Below are 20,779 nucleotides of genomic sequence, written 5' to 3'. Positions count from 1 at the left end.
TCTTGTTTTCCTCACTGCTTCCTTCATTTTTGGAAGGATGATATCTTTAAAGTAAATTGAGAACTTCCCAGCTTTCTTATATTTAGAAAAGAAAGACATCTAGGCATTGTGCATGTAAATTGAATCTTACTGATGATAAAGTCTCTTTCTTCTGTCAGCTTTTTAAACTGTTTTTAAAATTTGTCATGCTCCTCCTTCTCATCTGTCAGTACTGTGTTTCTACCACAATCTTATTTCCATTTTTCCCTGCATTTATTCTCACCCAAATATGTTCTACCAATATCCCCTCTTTGTGATTCATGGCTTTCCCTACAGAAGTCTTATATTTTTATATGTAATATTAGCAGGTCTTCATTTATCAGCACTTCTCCACCTTTTAGCAAATCTATTCCTTGAAATAAAGTGTATATTTAAATTATGAACAAATCTATGCTAAATTTGGCTTATTGTATTATAATGTCCAGTTCATATGATTTGTTACCAATACTTCTAACATTTTAATATAAATATTTGAGCCCGTTGTTATTATTAGTAACTCTCTTCCTGGATATATTAAAATTTGAATTTGTAGAGTAATTTTCAAAAGATTATCACAAGATATGGTTTCATATTTCCTGATCACACTTGTTAGCTTCCTGTCAATATACTCTCATTTTTCAGTGTCTATTTCAAAAGGGGATAAACAGGAGAGAATAAAATATCCCAGCTTTGTGTGAGGCAGAATGGAATTTATTTGAGCTTTCACTTTTGTTATTTTACAGAGCAAACTTTTGGTATTACAACTCACAAACCAACTTTTGTGGCTTCATAACAAACTGGTGAGACATCCTTGAGCTTAAAATTTATTCAAACACTAAAATTTTCAAACATTTGAAATGGTCAATTGTGGAAGAGAGATTAAATTTTTTCTGCCTAACTCTAAAATGAGAAATGGGGCTCATGGTTGAATGTTAAAGAGAGGCAAATTTCATAAACATAAAAGGGAAGACTAAATATCAGAGCTGTCTGGAAGCAGAATGAGATTCATTAGGAGATAATGAGTGTTGGGGTCTATCTGTTCAGTAATCTTACTTTGAACTATTTCACAACAATGTCACTATGAAAATTTCAATGCAGAGGAAGGATACAGTGACTTCTTGGTGCCTCTGCTAGTGAACTGATTGCATATATATTTTGTATGTATTTTAAAAATTGCATAGCACTCCTTTATCATCTTGAACAAAACAAAGACAAGTTTATTATGATTATACTAAATCTGAAAATAGGACCCAAGTATCAGATATAGCTCACTGCAACATAATGTGTAGAGGAAATATGGTCCATTTTGACATTATCTAGAAATATATCACTACTACAAAAAAAGGCAAGGGGGCCAAAATACACAGCAAGATGAACTTGCACTATCCTTAGAAATCAAAACAGTCTTCCCTTTCTAGAGAAGCTTGAGATTTATGATGATTACCACATGGGACAGTTTCATGTAAATAGCCTCTAGAAAACCCAATCTAGGTGAAGAAAATTTTGCGAAAGTACTTTCAGCGAATAAACATTAAGGTACAATCTCATTTTACCAGAAATAATTTTCCTTGAGCCCAGAAAGGAATTTTGATATAAATAACACTTTTCTTATTTGTTAAATTATCATTTAGATTTGTTTGTTTTTCTTTTCTTACTTCAAATTTATTATTCATATATTTTTAACATTTTTTAAAAATTTAATTACTTGGATCTTTTGGGAATGATAGTCCCTCAGGAATGTGGCTCACAGGAATAAATCAAACAATTACATTTCTTGCCTTCTCACACTGAATGTTTCTTACCATGTAGCCATCTTCCATCCCCAATCAATTCATTATTGTTCAAAACCACAGAATATGTATTTTGACCAATGAATTTCAGGAAAGAGGGCAACAGGAAAAAAAAACCAGTGGTCTAAAATAGGGATGAAATGAGAATAAGAACCATGAGTCCCCCAATTATAGCTACTATGTTGTGATCCCTAAGGCTACCATCAGTGTGAATGGGATCCAGTGCATATGGGAAAGATGTGAAAGAGGCAGGAAAGAGGGAAGGGACTAGCTCCTATTTGCTTGTGTGGGGAGCCTGCTTTCATGTGTCTTTGCTTTGGTTGCCTTAATATCCATACTTTGTCTGTAATTTCTTTATATACTAGGAGATGGATGGACTTGATGGGCTTTATATTCTTGACCAATTTATATCCAATGGGAAAGCCAATGGGCAGATACATCTGTGAGATGGCTTCTTCAGAGAGGCCTTAAGGATGTTTGATATTCACCTGAAGACTATTTCTCTGTACTACATCTAGAACACATTTTCTCTGCTTGATTTGAGGGGCCAGTTCCTCATTTCAGATGGATAAATCCTGGGCTATGCTATCTATCAGACTCTTGATGGTACATAGCTGCCTCTCAGTTAGATCCATGTAGTGGTGGGTCCTCAGTAGTGTTGCTACATAATGCATGGTTATTCATACCCTGTAAGTCATTAAATGTTGGGCAGTATCACTAGATATTCAATAATAAATCATTGTTCTTGGCATCCATCTCTCCTTTTCTGAGCTGTGTCAGATTCCTATAGTGCCACACATTACAAGCAAAAAATCTGATGGTTATTTTCTAGCACTATCCAAAGGTAGGAGTTGTCCTTATCTGTAACAAAGTGAAGCGTTGACTGTGGCAGACCTGATTTTGTGCACCACTGCTATACCCAAACTTCTCAGCTTCTTTTGGCTCAAAGACAGGAAAATTAGATTTGAAGCTTGCCTGACACAAATATTTTCGATCCACTCCTACTCCACAAAGGAATCCGGTTTCTTTCTGGCTATGGCCTTTGACCACCATGTGGCCAAATGCAAACTGCTTAGACACTCAGCCATCTTGATCCACAGTCATTGGGAGCTTGGGGTTGGTTATTGTTTTCCGTGGAGCTGTGTTACTCAGTCCTCACCTATACTGAAAAAAAAACTATTGGAAAAAAAAAGTCTAGTGTGAACAAACCATCAGAGAAGTTGGTTTTTCAATTAAAAATATTTCTGTATTTTACAGCCATAGTACCAGTAACTATGCTCTTGGCAAAATATTTCTAGTCCTAATTATATTATAGAAAGGAAAATTAAACCGTATTGGTCTATTCCCCATGTTTATAGATGCACAGGTGAAAGATGGGAGATATAGAGGAATGAGACAATCATACAGAGAAAGAATTTGAATCATTTCAAAGGGTATGTTCTTGTCCAAGATTCAAGCCCTTTACACTCTCTCCCTACCTCCATCTCAGTTTGGTGGTGATAATAGGAAGGTAAAAGTAATGATGATGTTAGAAATGATAAAGATGATGATCATCTTGATGATCATGATAAAAGAGTTAATTATGTTGATGTGCATAGGATGAAATATCCTAGGTTCCTGGATTTAGACTTTTCAGAGACTTTTAAGCTTATTAAGTCAAATCCCCTTGGCATAGATATTGAAGCCAAGACTTAGCCAGAATCATATGTCTAGTGTCTGATGTAGGATTGTATTTCAATTTTTCTGGATTCGAAGTCTGTGTGCTATATTATGTGGGATTTCAATTCAATGTGTCAGAAGTGGGATGTTGATGATGATGTTGGTGGTGCTGAAAATAGAGATGATGGTATTGATGCTAGTGCTGATACTATTGAGCAAGATGGTTATTGTAATAAATATGATAACAATGAATATGGCAATGATGAATCAATTTATACACACAGAAAACTAAGCACTGCCACACTTTAATGGAACTATGCTCACCTCAATGAGCTTTTTCTCTACTAAGGGATATGCATTGGATACTATATGACTCCTGTTCATATAACACCATAAGTTTGGTAAAAGGCTTCAACTCAAAATGATAATATGCTTTCCTTGAGTTCTCTTGACATTTTGAAGATAATATTTGATCATATGGGCTGCCCATTGTTATTTCTCACTCTAGACAGATGACCAACCCATCTTCTTTTAGTCCTTAAATATTTCTTTGATATCTTTGCTTCTCCTGCATACTCCAAAGTTTGTTAAGTTTGGTAGCCTGTTCATTCCCATAATTACCCCACATTTATCTCCACTTTCCTTTTGGTGGTGTAGGATTTTATTTCTTCTGAACTCTAGTGTTACTAACTCATTGCCATACAGAATCACTGGAAGAAAACTGATATTAAAAAGAGGAACTTTTGCTTAAGGCATTCATTAAAAAAAAACCTTTTTAATATTTAAAATTTAATCTAGCCCATTTTGTTCTCCACAGTTAATTCTAAAACTATGTCTTAGTATGTTTTATTTTTAGTACATACACACATACAGATATGTGTACACATATATAATATATGCAAAGGAATGCATATAACATATAGGCAATATATTGCATATATATGCAATATATTATACACACATATTTATATGTATATACTATCTCTAAAAGTAGTCAACTTAGCTAAAATATGGTCTAAACAATATTCATTCTTCTTCATGCACCTGTTTTTTCCACATTAATAATTAAGTCAGTGTGCAGAGCCAAGATGGTGTCTGGAAAGAAGGAACTTGACTAAAGCTCTCACCCAGGACCCTCCAAACACATATAAAACTGGCTCTGAACAAATTCAAGAACTGCAGAACCCACACAATAGCAGGGCTCCTGCCCATAACAGGCTAAATGGCTGCTGGGTAAGGTATATTGCACTGTGCTGGGAGGAGAGTGGAGCACAGCCCAGCGTGGGCTGCACCTGGACCAACCAGACCAGGAGCAGGAGGAAACAGGCAGTAGGGCCCTGAATCAGTGAGCTGTGGCAGTTACCAAACTTCTCAACCCACAAACACCAAAGACAACAGAGAAGGTTAGTGGGAAAAACTGCAGGGACAGAGCGAAAGGAGTTTGTGGTCGGCCATAGCCCCGGCGGGGTTGGGGGGGGGTGATAGAGGTGGTACAACTCTGAGAGTGCTTACAGAGCTACAGCTGCAGTTGCTTACAGCCCCAGGCCCACCTGGTGGGAGGAATTAAGTGGCAGATCAGAGCTGGAGTACAGACCCTGTTTGGATCTTAGTCACGGTCTGGGGTGGTGTTACCTGAGGGAGGAGGAGCACTGGTGTGGCAGAGCTTGCTGTGTAGAAATAGCTCCAAAAAAAAACAGCACAATCCCTCAAGCTTGGGATAAAGTACTCTTTACTCTCTAAGCAGTCATACCCCAATAAAAAGCTCAAGCGCCAAGTAGCTGGCTGGAAACATGAACAGGCAGCAAAAACAGAATCAGATTCAGACTCACACTTTGGAATCTTGCTTTGGTGACAAAGAAGAGCAAAACATACAGCCAGAAGAAGTCAACAAAGTTAAAGAGCCTACATCAAAAGCCTCCAAGAAAAACATGAATTGGTCTCAGGCCATGGAAGAGCAAAAAAAAAGAATTTGGAAAAGCAAGTTAGAGAAGTAGATAAAAAAATTGGGAAGAGAAATGAGAGGGATGTGAGAAAACCATGAAAAACAAGTCAACAGCTTGCTAAAGGAGACCTAAAAAAGTACTGAAGAAAGTAATACCTTAAAAAAATAGACTAACTCAAAGGCAAAAGAGTTCCAAAAACCCAGTGAGGAGAAGAATGCATTGAAAGGCAGAGTTGGCCATATAGAAAAGGAGGTCCAAATGACCACTGAAGAAAATACTACCTTAAAAATTAGATTGGAGCAAGTGGAAGCTAGTGATTTTATGAGAAATCAAGACATTAAAAACAGAATCAAAGGAATGAAAAAATGGAAGACTGTGTGAAATATCTCATTGGAAAAACTACTGACCTGGAAAATAGATCCAGGAGAGATAATTTAAAAATTATTGGACTACCTGAAAGCCATCATGAAAAAAAGAGCCTAGACATTATCTTTCAAGAAATTTACAAGGAAAACTGCCCTGATATTCTAGAACCAGAGGGTAAAATAGACAGAGGGCACAGGGTGAGTCGAATATGAAGGGACGATATCTAAAAAATAAAATCAAATTAAGGAATAAGAGAGGAATATCTTCAGAGAGGGAGAAAAGGAACGATTGAATGGGGTAAATTGTCTTGCATAAAAGTGGCAAGAAAAAGCAGTACTTTTAAAAGGGAAGAGGGGGCAGGTGAGGGGGAATGAGGGAATCTTGCTCTCATCAGATTTGAACTGAGGAGGGAATAACATACATGCTCAATTGTGTATCTTACTCCACAGGAAAGAAGGAGGAAGGAGATAAAAAAAGTGGGGATGATAGAAGGCAGGGCAGATAGGGGGAATAAGTAGTCAAAAGCAAACACTTTCAAAAAGGGACAGGGTCAAGGCAGAAAACTGAATAAAGGAGGACAGGATAGGAAGGAACAAAATATAGTTAATCTTTCACAACATGAGTATTGTAGAAGTGTTCTACACAATTATACATATGTGGCCTAGGATGAATTGCTTGCCTTCTTAAGTTGGGTTGGTAGGGAGGGGAGTGGGGAGAGAATTTGGAACTCAAAGTTTTAAAAGCAGATGTTCAAAAAAGGTTTTGCATGCAACCAGGAAATAAGTTATACAGGCAATGGGGCATAGAAATCTAACTTGCCCTACAAGAAAGTAAGGGAATAAGGGATGGGGGAGGACTGGGGTGACAGAAAGGAGGGATCACTAGGGAATGGGTCAATCAGAATATATGCCATCCTGGAGTGGGGGGGTGGGTAGAAATTAGAAGAAAATTTGTAATTTAAATTCTTGTGGAAATCAACGCTGAAAACTAAAAATATTAAATAAATAAATATTAATTTAAAAAATAATTAGGTCAAATTCTTCTGTGTGATTATGAATCTCTTATAGAAGAAATTGTGGTATTCTGTGTTTTTTGTGCAATTAGAAAAATGTCATGCACTTAAAGGAGTATGTGAAAGACCTCTCCATGTTTTCACCCTGGATTCTAGCACAAGAATTCATACAAAAAATGATTTTTAAGAGTGTGATCAATTAAAAATCATTGAATTTGGATCCTCTTCTAGAATGTATTGGTAAATAGTTGAGAGAGAGCACGAAAGAGAGAGAGAGAGAGAGAGAGAGAGAGAGAGAGAGAGAGAGAGATTATTACCTACATCATATGCCAAGCACTGTGCTAAGTACTGGCAATAAAAATACAAGCAAAATACATGATAGTCCTTGCCCTCAAGTAGCTTAGATTCTAAGGAAAGAAGATAACATATAAAAGTAAGTTAAAATATGCTGCAGATCAGGGTCAGGCAGAGAGATAGTGTTGAGAGAGGCCCAGAAGGTGACCAGGTTTATTAGACATGATGTGCTTCCTTAAATGGAGTTTTAATGATAAATTCATTTTTTCAGAGAAGGAGACAACAGAAGTGGACCATTCAACCAAGAAAGATAAGTGACTATTTCCTACTTTTCAAGATAGGAAATATTTCAATTGTTCATGGGGTAGGAGAGAAGCCCACTAATCCATTCTTTAATCTGAATACTTGATCCCACCCATCTAGCGGGTATAAGGCCAGTGAGTAACTATAATTAAGGGGAATTAACGGAACATGATAAGTCATTCCTGGAAAAGGGTGTCTTGTGAAAATGATGTCATACCAAGTGAGACCCCTTTTCCCCTGGCTCTGGCTGGTGATCTTTTACCTTCCCTTGCACATTTATCACTTCACATTCCCAGTCATTCCATGTCATGGCGCTACCCTTCCCCTTTCCAAATATGACTCTGCGATTACAGTAATAAAAGTATAAATAGTATACTTAGTGTAATAATAGTAGAAAACCAACAATACTATTCCTCAAAATGATGTGTCACTGACCTGATCCTCCCTACTGGCCACCACTCTCCAAAATGTGTTGTCTTTTTTTCATTAGCATGTAAACTCTATGAAATAAGAGACTGCTTTACTTGCTTATATTTGTATCCTCAGTGTTTGACAAATAGCACCTAAAAATGCTTTTTAATTCAGCCATTCATTCCAATTATCACAGGGCAACCAAATGCAATAGCTAGTTTGGAGCTGAACTATAAATTGCCCAAATCTGTAGAAGGCAGGCAAAAGCCAGCTCCAAGGGCAGTAATAGGGACCAGTAAATATTGTTTTATACTATATGACTTTTTACTCAAAATGTGTTAGCTATGATCTTTCCTCATTTTTCTTAACATCATCACCGTGGGCCTAGACACTAAGAATCTCCCTAGTGTAACTCACAGATTCAAGTTTTTAGTGTACTCTTCTGAGAAGGCCTCTATCACTTGGCATGCATATAGTACATGCAAGTCTAATCTACACTCCTCATGCTTATCTCCCTATTGATCTACTAGTTCAAAAAGTAGAATTTTTTTTCAAAGATTAGAATTTGGGAATCTAGGTGGAGCCAACATGGCACTGTGAAAGGAAGTAATTACTGGAGCTCTCTCACAAATTCTGTCATGTACATAAAAAAAGTGAATGTGTGAAGATTTGAGAGAGTTAGAAGCCACTAGTAAACTGAGAGGGGTAGGAGAACCAGGCAGGCAGAAGGGCACCAGATCGAACTGTAATATCAATTAAGTCAGGTATCTTTGATTGAGTCTTACTAGGTGCTAACCTCCAGGCCGAAACCCCTATCTAGTAGGTGCTAAGCCTATGTGGGCTTGAAGGCCTCAGGGTCCTAAGGGGAGTTGTTAAGACCAGAGCCAATAGTAGAAGCCTGAGTTCTGGTTGCTCAGATGACATTTAATGAGGGCTAAAGAATGTATAAAAAGCAAGAACAGAGCTATTCATTTGGGGCTCTCACTCAGTTGAAGAGTGGCATGTGACTTGAAGAGACTTGGGGCATCCATTAAGAGCTCCCCAGCTTGTAAACCCAGATGTTGGGACTTTGTTAAACCCTGGTAAATATGCATTGAGATTTGAATCAGACAAGGTCTGCCTATTGATATTTGTAATTTGTTTGTGTTTGCTCTGAAGTTCAAGGTGCTGACCTTTTCCCCTGAACTAAGTGAATGATATTTGTATTTTCCATTAAACTGAGATTGTCAGCACCTTAATGTTGCTTTCCTTAGTACAGCAGATCAAAAGATCCTGTGCTGGGAGCCTTCTTGTTGTTGGGCTTGTGTTGGTTTTTAACCCCCACAGTAGCTGTTAGGTGGATTGTTGCTACACAAACCAACCGGGAACAGCAGAGGAATCCAGACTGCATGCCAGTCTGGGAGGTCTGTGGGTGAGCAAAACACCGGAGAAGGAACAAGCCCAGGGCAGAAGTACTGGCTATGGCCATGATCAAGCCCCAGGCCTCTCAGAACCAGGACAGGAGTCTGTGGGAGCTACGAGAGACACCAATACAAAACCTGTGGCTGTTGGAGCAGCTAGCCCAGGGGCCTCCAATCCACAGTCTAAAGGTTTGAAACTTGCCTTCTTGAAAATCTGGGAGCCATGATGACCAGGTAAAGTGGCTCTCGTCCTTCCTTTTAATAAACCCAGAGAATACTACCTCAGGAGAAACAGAGGAGCCAGAAAGGGGTCTTCAGTAGTGAGAGAAGTGGGGGAGAGGGCCCTTCCTGTAGTGGCAGAAGGAAACTAGTGCAGGGAGAAAGGTGTCCCAGCAGCCCTCACCTCAGCAGAACAATGAGAGTAACTGAGCCCCAGGTGGTGGAGCTAACTAACATCAACACCAGGGCATCAGACCTGTCTTTGCACAGCCAGCAGAAGTCGTAAACACCAGCACAGACAAGAGCTGAGACCATCCATGCTGTAGAACAGTCCTGGGGAAGAGGAGATTCCCAGCAGCCAGACCATCCCTCCCCTACACCTCATGAAACCAGAGGCCATAGTACATAAAGCTAGAGCCCAACACAAGAAACTTGGAACAGAGCCCCTGAGCCCCAGAAGAAGAGACCCACTTCAGAAACCAGGAGAAAAAAAACACCATGAAAAAGAATAGTAAGAAGCTTTCAAAAACGATTGATTCACATTATGAAGACATGGAAGATCAAAATGCCAATTCAGAAGAGGACAGCATGGAAGCTACACCCACATCTGAAACCTCAAAAGGGAAAGTGAACTGGTGTCCAGACCAAAAAGCATTCCTGGAAGAACTCAAGGAGGACTTTAAAAAACAAATTAGGGAGGTAAAAGGAAAAAGGGAAAAAAGGAAAAAAAAATTCAATGAGATAAATCTTTAAAAGGTAAAATCGTGGAATTGGTTAAGAACAATCAGAATATAAATGGAGAAAATGTCTCATTGAAAGGTAAAATCAACCAAACGGAAAAGAAGATAGAGAAGATATAAAAATTAAAATTGGTCAAGTAGAACCTAATGACTCTATGAGACATCGAGAATCAGTTAAAATCTAAAGAATGAAAAAATAGAGGAAAACATGAAATATCTGATTGGAAAAACAACTAACTTGGAAAATAGATCGAGGAGAGACAATCTAAGAATTATTAGTCTGCCTGAAAGTTATGAATAAAAAAAGAGCCTGGACAGTAACTTCCATGAAATCCTTAAGAAAAATTTTCCCAAAGTCCTAGAACCAGAGGGTAAAATTGTCATCGAAAGAATCCATGGATCACCCCCTGGGAAAGATCTCAAATTGAAAATTCCAAGAAATATTATAGCCAAATTGCAGAACTACCAGATCAAGGAGAAAATACTGCAAGCAGCTAGAAAGAAACAATTCAAATATCATGGAACCACAGTCAGGATCACGCAAGATTTCTCAGCTTCTATATTAAATGACAAGAGAAATTGGAATACTGTATTCTGAAAGGCAAGGGAGCTTTGACTACAACAAAGGATCAACTACCCAGCAAAACTGAGCATCATTTCCCAGGCAAGAAGATGGACATTCAATGAAATAAGGGAATTCCAGACCTTCCTGATGAAAAGGCCAGAGTTCAATGGAAAATTTGACCTCCAAATACAAAACTCAAGAGAGTCGTAAATAGGTAAATGATGAAAAAAAAAAAAAACTTAGTTAATCAATAAGGCTAATTAGTTACATCCTTATATAGGACTATTTTGTCATATATATATATATATATATATATATATATATATATATATATATATATATATATGTCAGTCTTGAGAATAGTGTACTTATTAGGACAATTGAAAGAGATATTAATAGACTGTGAATATCAATATAAAATAACTGATATAATGATAAAAACTTTATTTAAGAGATATAAATGGATGGTTCTGGGAGAAAAGGTAAGGAGGTAGTAGAAAAGGGTAAATTACATCACATGAAGAGGCACAAAAACATATTGTAGTAGAAGAAAAGAAGGGAGGGAGAAGAGCAACTGATCCCTAGGGAGCGGAGCTAACTAACATCAACATCAGGACCCCAGACTTGGCTTTGTACAGCCAGGGGAAGTGGCAGACACCAGCACAGACAACAGCTAAGACCACCCTTGTAGCACAAACAGTTCCTAGGGGAAGTTTTATATTTCTAAATGCTTATATGAATAAAATAGAGAAAAGGGAGATCAATGAATTCGGCATGCAACTGAAAAAGCACAAATTGAAAACCCCCAATTAAATGCCAAATTAGAAATACTAAAAATCAAAGGAGAGATTAATAAAATTGAAATCAAGAAAATTTTATATTAATAAAGAAAACCAAGAGCTGGTTTTATCCAAAAAACAATAAAATTTATAAACCTTTAATCAATTTGATTTAAAAAAGGAAAAAAAAAATCAAATAACCAGTATAAAAAATGAAAAGGGTAAATTCACCTGCAATGAAGAGGAAATCAAAAGAATAATTAAGAATTATTTTGCCCAGTTGTATACCCTTAAATTTGACAACCTTACGGATATGGATGAGTATTTGCAAAAATATAAATTGTCAAGGTTAACAGAAGAGGAAGTAAAATACCTAAATAAACCCATCTCAGAAAAAGAAACTGAGGGAGGGCGGAGCCAAGATGGCAGCTGGTAAGTAGGGACTAGTGTGAGCTCCATCCCGAGTCCCTCCAAAAACCTATAAAAAAATGGCTCTGAACCAATTCTAGAATGTCAGAACCCACGAAACAGCAGAGGGAAGCAGGGCTCCAGCCCAGGACAGCCTTGATGGTCTCTGGGTGAGGTCTATCCCACATAGAGCTGGGAGCAGAGGGGAGCTGTGGGGAGCCAAGCCAAGCCTAGGCCAGCGTGAGCTGCACAGACCAACCAGACCAGAAGCTGGGTGGAAAGTGCCCTAGCGCCCTAAATCAGTGAGCTGCCACAGTTACCAGACTTCTCAACCCACAAACAACAAAGCCAGCGGAGAAGGTTAGTGGGAAAAACTGCGGAAGTGGAAGGAGTTCGCCGTTTGGCTACCAGCCCCAGGGGCGGCGGAAGTGGGGCAGCTACAGCTGCTGTTGCTTCTGGCCCCAGGCCCACCTGATGGGAGGAATTAAGTGGCGGATCAGAGCAGGAGTGCACAGCCTGCTGAAGATCTAAGCCCAGTCCGGGTTGGGGGTTCTTGGGGAAGGAGCAGTGCTGGTGTGGCAGAGCTAGCACATCCCCCCCAAACGTGGAACATAGAACTCTTTAGTCTACAAGCAGTCATACCCCACTGAAAACCTCAAGGGTCAAGTTAGTTGGTTGGGAATATGGCCAGGCAGCGAAAACACACCCAGATTCAGTTTCAGACTTTGGATTCTTTCTTTGCTGACAAAGAAGACCAAAACATACAGCCTAAAGAAGTCAACAAAGTGCAAGAGCCTACACCAACAGCCTCCAAGAAAAACATGAACTGGTCCCAGGCCATGGAAGAGCTCAAAAAGTATTTGGAAAAGAAAGTTAGAGAAGTAGAGGAAAAATTGGGAAGAGAAATGAGAAGGATGCAAGAAAACCATGAAAGACAAGTCAATGACTTGCTAAAGAAGACCCAAAAAATACTGAAAAATACACTGAAGAAAACAACACCTTAAAAAACAGACTAACTAAAAATAGAACCATGGCAGTGTTTTTAGAAAGACTATCACATGGAAACCAAATAAGCTAACCAAACCTTAAGCTTCATGGTAGACCTCAGAGAAGCTCCTTGCCCTTGGCTAACTGACCCACATGACACTTTCCCAGATGGCAGAACTAGGACCATGGAGTGAAAGCTACATAGAAAAAGTTTTGTTTTGTTTTGTTTTGTTTTTTTGGGGGGGGATGGGGCGGAAGGGCCAAGATGGTAGAGTAAAACCAGGCATTTGCTTAAGCTCTTTTGCCAAACCCTCCAAATAAATGTAGAAATGACCCTAAACAAATTCTAGAGCTACAGAACACACAAAATGACAGAAACAAATATCCAGCCCAAGGCAACCTGGAATGTCTATGGGAAAGGTCTATCACACCAAGCTGGGGGTGCAGTAGGTGATGGCATAGAGAGGGTTAGAGCAGGGTGTAGGGGACTGAATCACTGGTAGTTGTGGCTGTTGCCAGACTTCTCAACCCACAAAGGCCAAAGACAAAAGAGAAGGTCAGTGGGAAAAGTCTGTCAGACCTGGCTGAGAAAGGAGTGTGATCCAGCCCCAGCGATGGAGCAGCAGAGGTGGCAGCAGCTGTGCTCCAGCCACACAGGGGTTAGTGGCTGTGGGGTTGGCTGGAATCAAGCAGCTGATCAGAGGGGGATTGCATTGATCTCTTTGCTGGCACTGAGGCAGGATTCTCTTGGTTTTCCCTGCTTAGACATTGGTTTCAGTCCTGGGTGGCAGTCCTGGGGCAGCAGTGAAGAGGAAATTCTCCTCACAGTTCCAAGGTGGAAAACAGTACTTGCAATCACTCACACACAAGAGCACAGGCCAGGAAAGGACTAAACAGCTCTCCTTTGATCATACCACCTTAGAAGAACTGAAAATTTACAGGTGCTTAGGAGCATCTCTAAAAACACTGCATAAAATTCCTGAAGCTTGGAACAGAGCATTCTCCACTCTGGAAGCAGAGTTGTACCTTGACAAATGATTGGCTGGAAAAATAAGCAAACAGCAGAAAAAATTAGACTATAGAATCTTACTTTGGTGACAAGGAGGATCAAAACATACAAATAGAAGACAACAAAGTCAAAGCTCCCACATCCAAAGCCTCCAAGAAAAATATAAATTGGTCTTAGGGCATGGAAGAGCTCAAAAAGGATTTTGGAAATCAAGTAAGAAAAGTGGAGGAAAAATTGGGAAGAGAAATGAGAGTAAAGCAAGGAAATCATGAAAAAAAGAATCAAAGGGTTGCTAAGGGAGACCCTCCAAAAATACTGAAGAAAATAACACCTTAAAAAACAGACTAATTTGAAAAACAAAAGAGGTCCAAAAACTAACGAGGAGAAGAATGCCTTAAAAAGCAGAGTTGGCCAAATGGAAAAGGAGGTCCAAAAGTTCACTGCATTAAATAGTTCCTTAAAAATTAGAATGGAGCAAATGGAAGCTAATGAGTCATGGGAAATCAAAAAAATTATAAAACAGAACCAAAAGAATGAAAAAATAGAAGACAATGTGAAATCTCTCATTGGAAAAACCACTGACCTGGAGAATAGATCCAGGAGAGATAATTTAAAAATTGTTGGACTACCTGAAAGCCATGATCAAAAAAAGAGCCTAGACATCATCTTTCAGGAAATTATCAAGGAAAACTGTCCTGATGGTCTAGAGCCAGAGGGTAAATAGAAATTGAAAGAATCCACTGATTGCCTCTTGAAAAAGATCCCAAAAGGAAAATTCCTAGGAATATTGTAGCCAAATTCTTGAGTTACCAGTCAAAGAAAAATATTTCAAGCAGCCCGAAAGAAACAATTCTGGTAGTGTGGAAATACAATCAGGATATTACAAGACCTAGCAGCTTCTACATTAAGGGATTGCAGGGCTTGAGATATGATATTCTGGAGGTCAAAGAAGCTGGAATTAAAACCAAGAATAACCTACTTAGCAAAACCGAGTGTAATACTTGAGGGGAAACAGATTTTCAATGAAATAGAGGACTTTCAAGCATTCTTGATGAAAAGACCAGAGGTGAATAGAAAATTTGACTTTCAAATACAAGAATCAAGAGAAGTATGAAAAGGTAAACAGGAAATAGAAATCATAAGAGACTTACTAAAGTTGAGCTCTTTACCTTCCTACATGGGAAGATGATATTTGTAACTCATGGGACCTTTCTCAGTATCTCAGTATTAGCGTAGTTGAAAGAAATACATATATATATATATATATATATATATATATATATATATATATATATATATATGCATATATACACACACACACACACATACATATACATATATATCATATACATACGTATATATACATATACATATATATATACACATACACACACACACACACACACACACACACACACACACACATATATATAGTGCAGTGAGTAGAGCACAGGCCCTGGAGTCAGGAGGACCAGAGTTCAAATCCGGCCTCATATACTTGACACACTTACTAGCTGTGTGACCTTGGGCAAGTCATTTAACCCCAATTGCCCTGCCTTCCCACCTCCAAAAAAAGGATTAAAATGGAAAAAAAAAACATAAGGAGTGAGAGAGGAATATATTTGGAGAAGGAGAAAGGGAGAGGCAGAATGTGATAAATTATCTCATATAAAAAAGGCAAGAAAAAGCTATTACAATGGAGAAGAAGAGGGGGTAGGTGAAAGGGAAAGAGTGAAATTTGCTCTCATCAGATTTGACTTAAGGGGGGACTAACATATACACTCAATTGTGTATGTTACCCTGCAGAAATGTAGGGGGAAGGGGATAAGAGGGGCAGATGATAGAAGGGAGGGAAGATTGGGGGAGGGGGTAGTCAGAAGCACACACTTTTGGAAAGGGACAGGGTCAAAGGAGAAAAAAGAATAAAGGGGGGGGGCAAGATACGATGAAGGGAAATATAGTTAGTCTTTCACAACATGACTATTATGGGACTGTTTTACATAGCTACACATGTATAATCTATATTAAATTACTTGCCTTCTCAAGGGAGAGAATTTGGAACTCAAAGTTTTAAAAACAAATATTAAAAATTGTTTTCACCCACAACTGGGAAATAAGATATACAGGCAATGGGGTATAGAAGTCTATATTTCCCTTCAAGAATGTGAGGGAAAAGGGATAAGAGGGGGGTGATAGAAGGGAAGACAGACTGGGGGGAGGGGTAATCAGAATGTATGCTTGGGGTGGGGGATAGGGGAGAAATGGGGAGAAAAATTGAACTCAAAATCTTGTTGAAATGAGTACTAAAACTAAAAAAAAATAATTAACAAAAATGTAAGTTAAAGAAAACCTTTGTAACAAGTGTGGATAATCATTTGAAGGAAATTCCACATTAGTCAAAATATGGACATTTAAACATATTTAGCTTTCAAAAAAAAAGTATTTGCCAGTTTCATAACCATTAGCAAGTCACTTAACCTCAATCAGATTCAGTTTCCTCATTTATAAAATGGTAAGAGTAATATTGTACTGATTATTCCGTAGAGTTGTCCCATGGAAACAATTTTGCAATTTCAAATTATAATAGAAATATTAAGCATAATTACTCATCAGAAGAAAAACCATTGGCTTCCAGATAGTTTTCTAAAAATTTTCTTCATAACAAATGGCAATACTCTGGTCCAATCTATCCCCTCAAAGTTATATTATTTTTTGCCTAGATGGTTTCAAGTTCAGGGAGGCACATATCAGTTGCTTTTCAATTTTCAAGTTTTCCATAAGTTTTTTTTTCTCTATGCCCTTTCCATTAAATGTTGTCTCTATGCTCAGATTGTCCACTGAGAAAAGTGCCAACATACTTGCAGAATAGAAATAAGAGCAATAGGTAGTATTGACCTAGGGCTTTAAGGTTGCAAAGCATTTTACATACATTAATCTTCATATGATGCAAAGAACTACCCTAGGACATAGGTAAAATGTTTATTCTAACAGTAAGTGACAGAAGAAACATGAGAACTCAGCTCTTCCTGATGCCAAGTCCATCACTTTATCCACCTAGTACCTACATCTTCCCGACCTTCTAGTAACTAGCTATAGGAACATCATGGAAATAATAGAGATTACTTCCAATCTTCAGTAAAGAAGAATAGGCCAGTACAGCAGTCGGCAAACTTTTTCTGTAGAGAACCAGAGACTAAATTCTTTAGGCTTTGTTATGAGGGTACTTAAATAACAGGCATTTTCTAAAAAAAATCCATAATTTTCTATTGAAGAAATTCAAAATTAAATAAGAAATGAGTACAGTTTTTATAACACAGGTCTATTAGTGAGAAAAATGGAATTTTTAGGGGGCTACCATTTTATTTAGTTCCTTAAATTTAGTGTTCTCTGTCACCAAAATTTATCACCAATGTTCATCTGATAATGCTGATGTAATGAAATTTTGCGTATTTCAGATTTGAAAAAGAATTTTTACACACATATGTACTGACAAATACTTATATCAATCCACAATCCACAGGATTTTAGTTGAATGAAAAGACTAATTGTTTTAAATGAGTTTATTTTCTATGGACACATTTTTTTCAACTCCTGTAATCAAATGTGATTTAATTAACTCAACATAGGTGAGTTACTTTCTTTGCTTGGCTGACAAAGGAGCCATTCAGAAAGTAACTTTGGCTGCAAGCCTCATTTTCATTGTTTTTTGTTTTGGTCAAGAATGCTACTGGGATGAGATAAGTTTTCTAATTTTCCTGATTATTGATTTCCTGTGAGTTGAGAGTATTGTAGTGAGTGCTTAGTCTGGTATTGTCAATGCATATTGTCTTATCTCAGTATAGCTACAACAAACCAGTACTTCCTACTTCTGAACTGATGGTGCTTAAGATGACTAGATGATTGTTCATTTTTTTCAAAGCCCTTCAAAGATTAGTAGCTATAATGTAATTAAGTAATATAGTACTATGCCATCTAATTTTATAATAAAATAATATACACTCCACTATGCATTTAAGGTGAGAATATTCATAGTTCGCTTTTCTTTTCTTCTTTCAAAATGCTATTGACCGGTAATCAAAAATATATAACTGGATGTCCTTATATGTGGATTGCATCATTGCAATTTTTACCTCATTGAGCCCCAGTGTGAATCAATGAGAGCACCACACAGGATCTCTGTCATAACTACTCCACTGTACCACCATAGTGAAGAAGCAAGCATAAACAATGCGCATACTGATAAGTTGGGGCAAAATGGAAAGCTGATTTATAGAGGAATTCTGCTATTAAAAATATTTACACACATATGTGTGTCTGTATGTGTCAGTCTATCATATATACATTTATGTGTATGCACAGATACACACAACTATATACACATACACACATACGATATATACATATACATACATGAATTGGTACACACATATATAAAATCTATCTACTGCATTAGTAATCTTTCATTCAAATGCTAACAGATTCTACATTGTTTCTTTGTGTGTGTGTGTGTGTGTGTGTGTGTGTGTGTGTGTGTGTGGCTGTGTCTGTGTGTCCATGTAATATATTTATGTTCACATGAATTATCTAAAAAGAATTCCTGAAAGGCCTTGACAGGATTTCAGATTTGATCAGTTCCTGAAGGGAAAAGGAGACACAGTGAAATGGGAAAGAGGGGCAGATATGACCTCAGAGCACTAGGTGTGACTTCTTTAAGTGAATCAATGAATGAATAAGGCATTTAAGCGTTTACTGTGTACAAAACAATAGTGGGCTGGTAGGCGGCTCACTGTTTAGGGTGCAGGGTCTGCAGTCAAGCAAGACTTAAATTCCTGACTTCAGTCAAGCCTTAGACATTTACTAGCTGTGTGACCCTGGGTAAAACACATAACCCTATTTGCCTCAGCTTCATCACTCCAAATTCTCTGCCAAGAAAACCCTCAAATAAGATCATGAAGAGTTAGACACGACTTAAAATATCACGGATGTCATTAGCTCCAGGGTCCTATAACAATATTATCTTCAAGCTAAAGGTTTAGGGGGAATACGTAGGCAAGATATGAACTACATGCATATCCCTCCTTCAGTCTCTGAAAGTAGAGTCTAGAGCTGGCAGTAATTAAGATAGAAGTTTTGCATCATTCTCTTCTGGATTCAAAGGTACTCTGATCATCTCAGGAGATGGAGGTTCCCCTTAGGACTTGTTACCATTTTCTTCCCTGTATAAATAATATCACATCTGTCCCTCCCTACCACAGAAGCTGAGAAACAGCTAGCTAAGATCCTCAGGCTCCATTCACTAGAGAACACTAAGGAGGAGCAATAAATATGTTATGTGACTGATTCCAGTTGGCTTCTTATTATCATTGAGAACTCACCTGGAAAGACGAAAAACTGTGGGGAGGCAAGTTAGACTAACTCGGAGCAGCAGAGAAATAATTTCTTGAAGGTGTTGATCAATTCAACCACAAGATTCATCCTAGCAGATGCTTCTTTCTCTGGTTTATGGACAACAAAGTGAATTGCCAATTTCACATGTAACAAATAGGACTAATGATTCCCAGATTTGTCATAAAATACTATTTCTACGACAAAGCAATGCTCCTTACTTCTGGACTTATGGTGCTTAAGGTGGCTAAGTGATTGTTCATTTTTTTCAAAGCTCTTTAAGATTAGTATTTAAGTGATAGTTCTGACCTCACCCAAGAAATCCCTTCTTTCACTCATGTTGACTCTTCCTGCTCACAACCTCAGTGCCTCCACTTTCATCCTCACTGGCTTTCCAGGATTACAAAAGTTTTATTCTTGGATTGCCATCGCTTTCTCCTCCATCTATGCTATCATCCTTTTGGGGAATTGCATGATTCTCCATGTGATCCGGACTGAGACAAGCCTACATGAGCCCATGTTCTACTTTCTAGCTATGTTGGCTTTCACTGACCTCTGCATGGGGCTGTCTACAATTCATACAGTGTTGGGGATGTTTTGGGGGTTCAGCAATGATATCAGCCTGGATGCCTGCATTGCCCAGACTTACTTCATTCATGGTCTGTCCTGTACGGAGTCTGGAGTCCTTCTTGCCATGTCCTTTGATCGATTCATTGCAATCTGTAATCCTCTCAGATATACAGCTATCTTGACAAATACCAAAGTCATTCAAGCTGGGTTGATTATTTTGTTGAGGAGTGCTTTATCAATTCTTCCTGTCATCATCCGCCTGAAGTTCTTCTATTACTGCCACCACCGCATCCTCTCCCACTCTTTTTGTCTACACCAGGACCTGCTCCAACTGGCTTGTTCTGACATCCGCTTCAACAGTTTCTATACCCTGGCTCTGGTGATCTGTACCTTGCTATTAGACTCCCTCCTAATCCTTCTCTTATATCCTGATCCTACATACAGTCTTAGCTATTGCATCACAGGAGGAGAGACTCAAATCCTTCCAGACCTGTATCTCCCGTATCTGTGCTGTCCTGGTCTTCTACATCCCCATTATAGGTCTTACAATAGTCCATAGGTTTGGAAAACACCTCTCACCCCTAGTCCATGTCTTAATGGGGAACATCTATATCCTTTTTCCACCTCTCATGAACCCCATCATCTACAGTATCAAGACCAAGCAAATTCGCATCAGGATCCAAAGAATCTTCCTCTTGAAAAGAGATTGAATGCCTTTGGGCCTCAAAGGACCTGATGTTGGGTCTGCAAGATAATAACTTTCAGACTCACTCAAATGATCTCAGAGTAAAAAGGTTTTGTTTCGTTTTCTAATCAAAGATAGAAAACTTTCTAAGCATTGAATTCTGGTGGGAATGTGGGAGCACTGTCTAAGGCATGATGCCTGAATTATCAGGAGGATTTTTAAAAATTTATTCACTA

At 38.3% G+C, this 20,779-nt stretch overlaps 1 protein-coding gene across 1 annotated transcript; it reads left to right on the top strand.

Annotated features, from left to right (window-relative positions):
* Positions 1-19,625: 19,625 nt before the first annotated feature.
* Positions 19,626-20,568, top strand: LOC118836561 (olfactory receptor 51V1-like). The gene is given in 2 exon segments (XM_036743810.1): positions 19,626-20,275; positions 20,277-20,568. Coding segments are annotated over 2 exon segments (942 nt in total).
* Positions 20,569-20,779: the final 211 nt, after the last annotated feature.

This window comes from Trichosurus vulpecula, chromosome 2, assembly GCF_011100635.1.
Source record: "Trichosurus vulpecula isolate mTriVul1 chromosome 2, mTriVul1.pri, whole genome shotgun sequence".
Lineage (NCBI taxonomy): Eukaryota > Metazoa > Chordata > Mammalia > Diprotodontia > Phalangeridae > Trichosurus > Trichosurus vulpecula.
The sequence above is the reverse complement of the archived record's forward strand: the minus strand, read 5'-3'. Positions and strand labels throughout refer to the sequence as shown.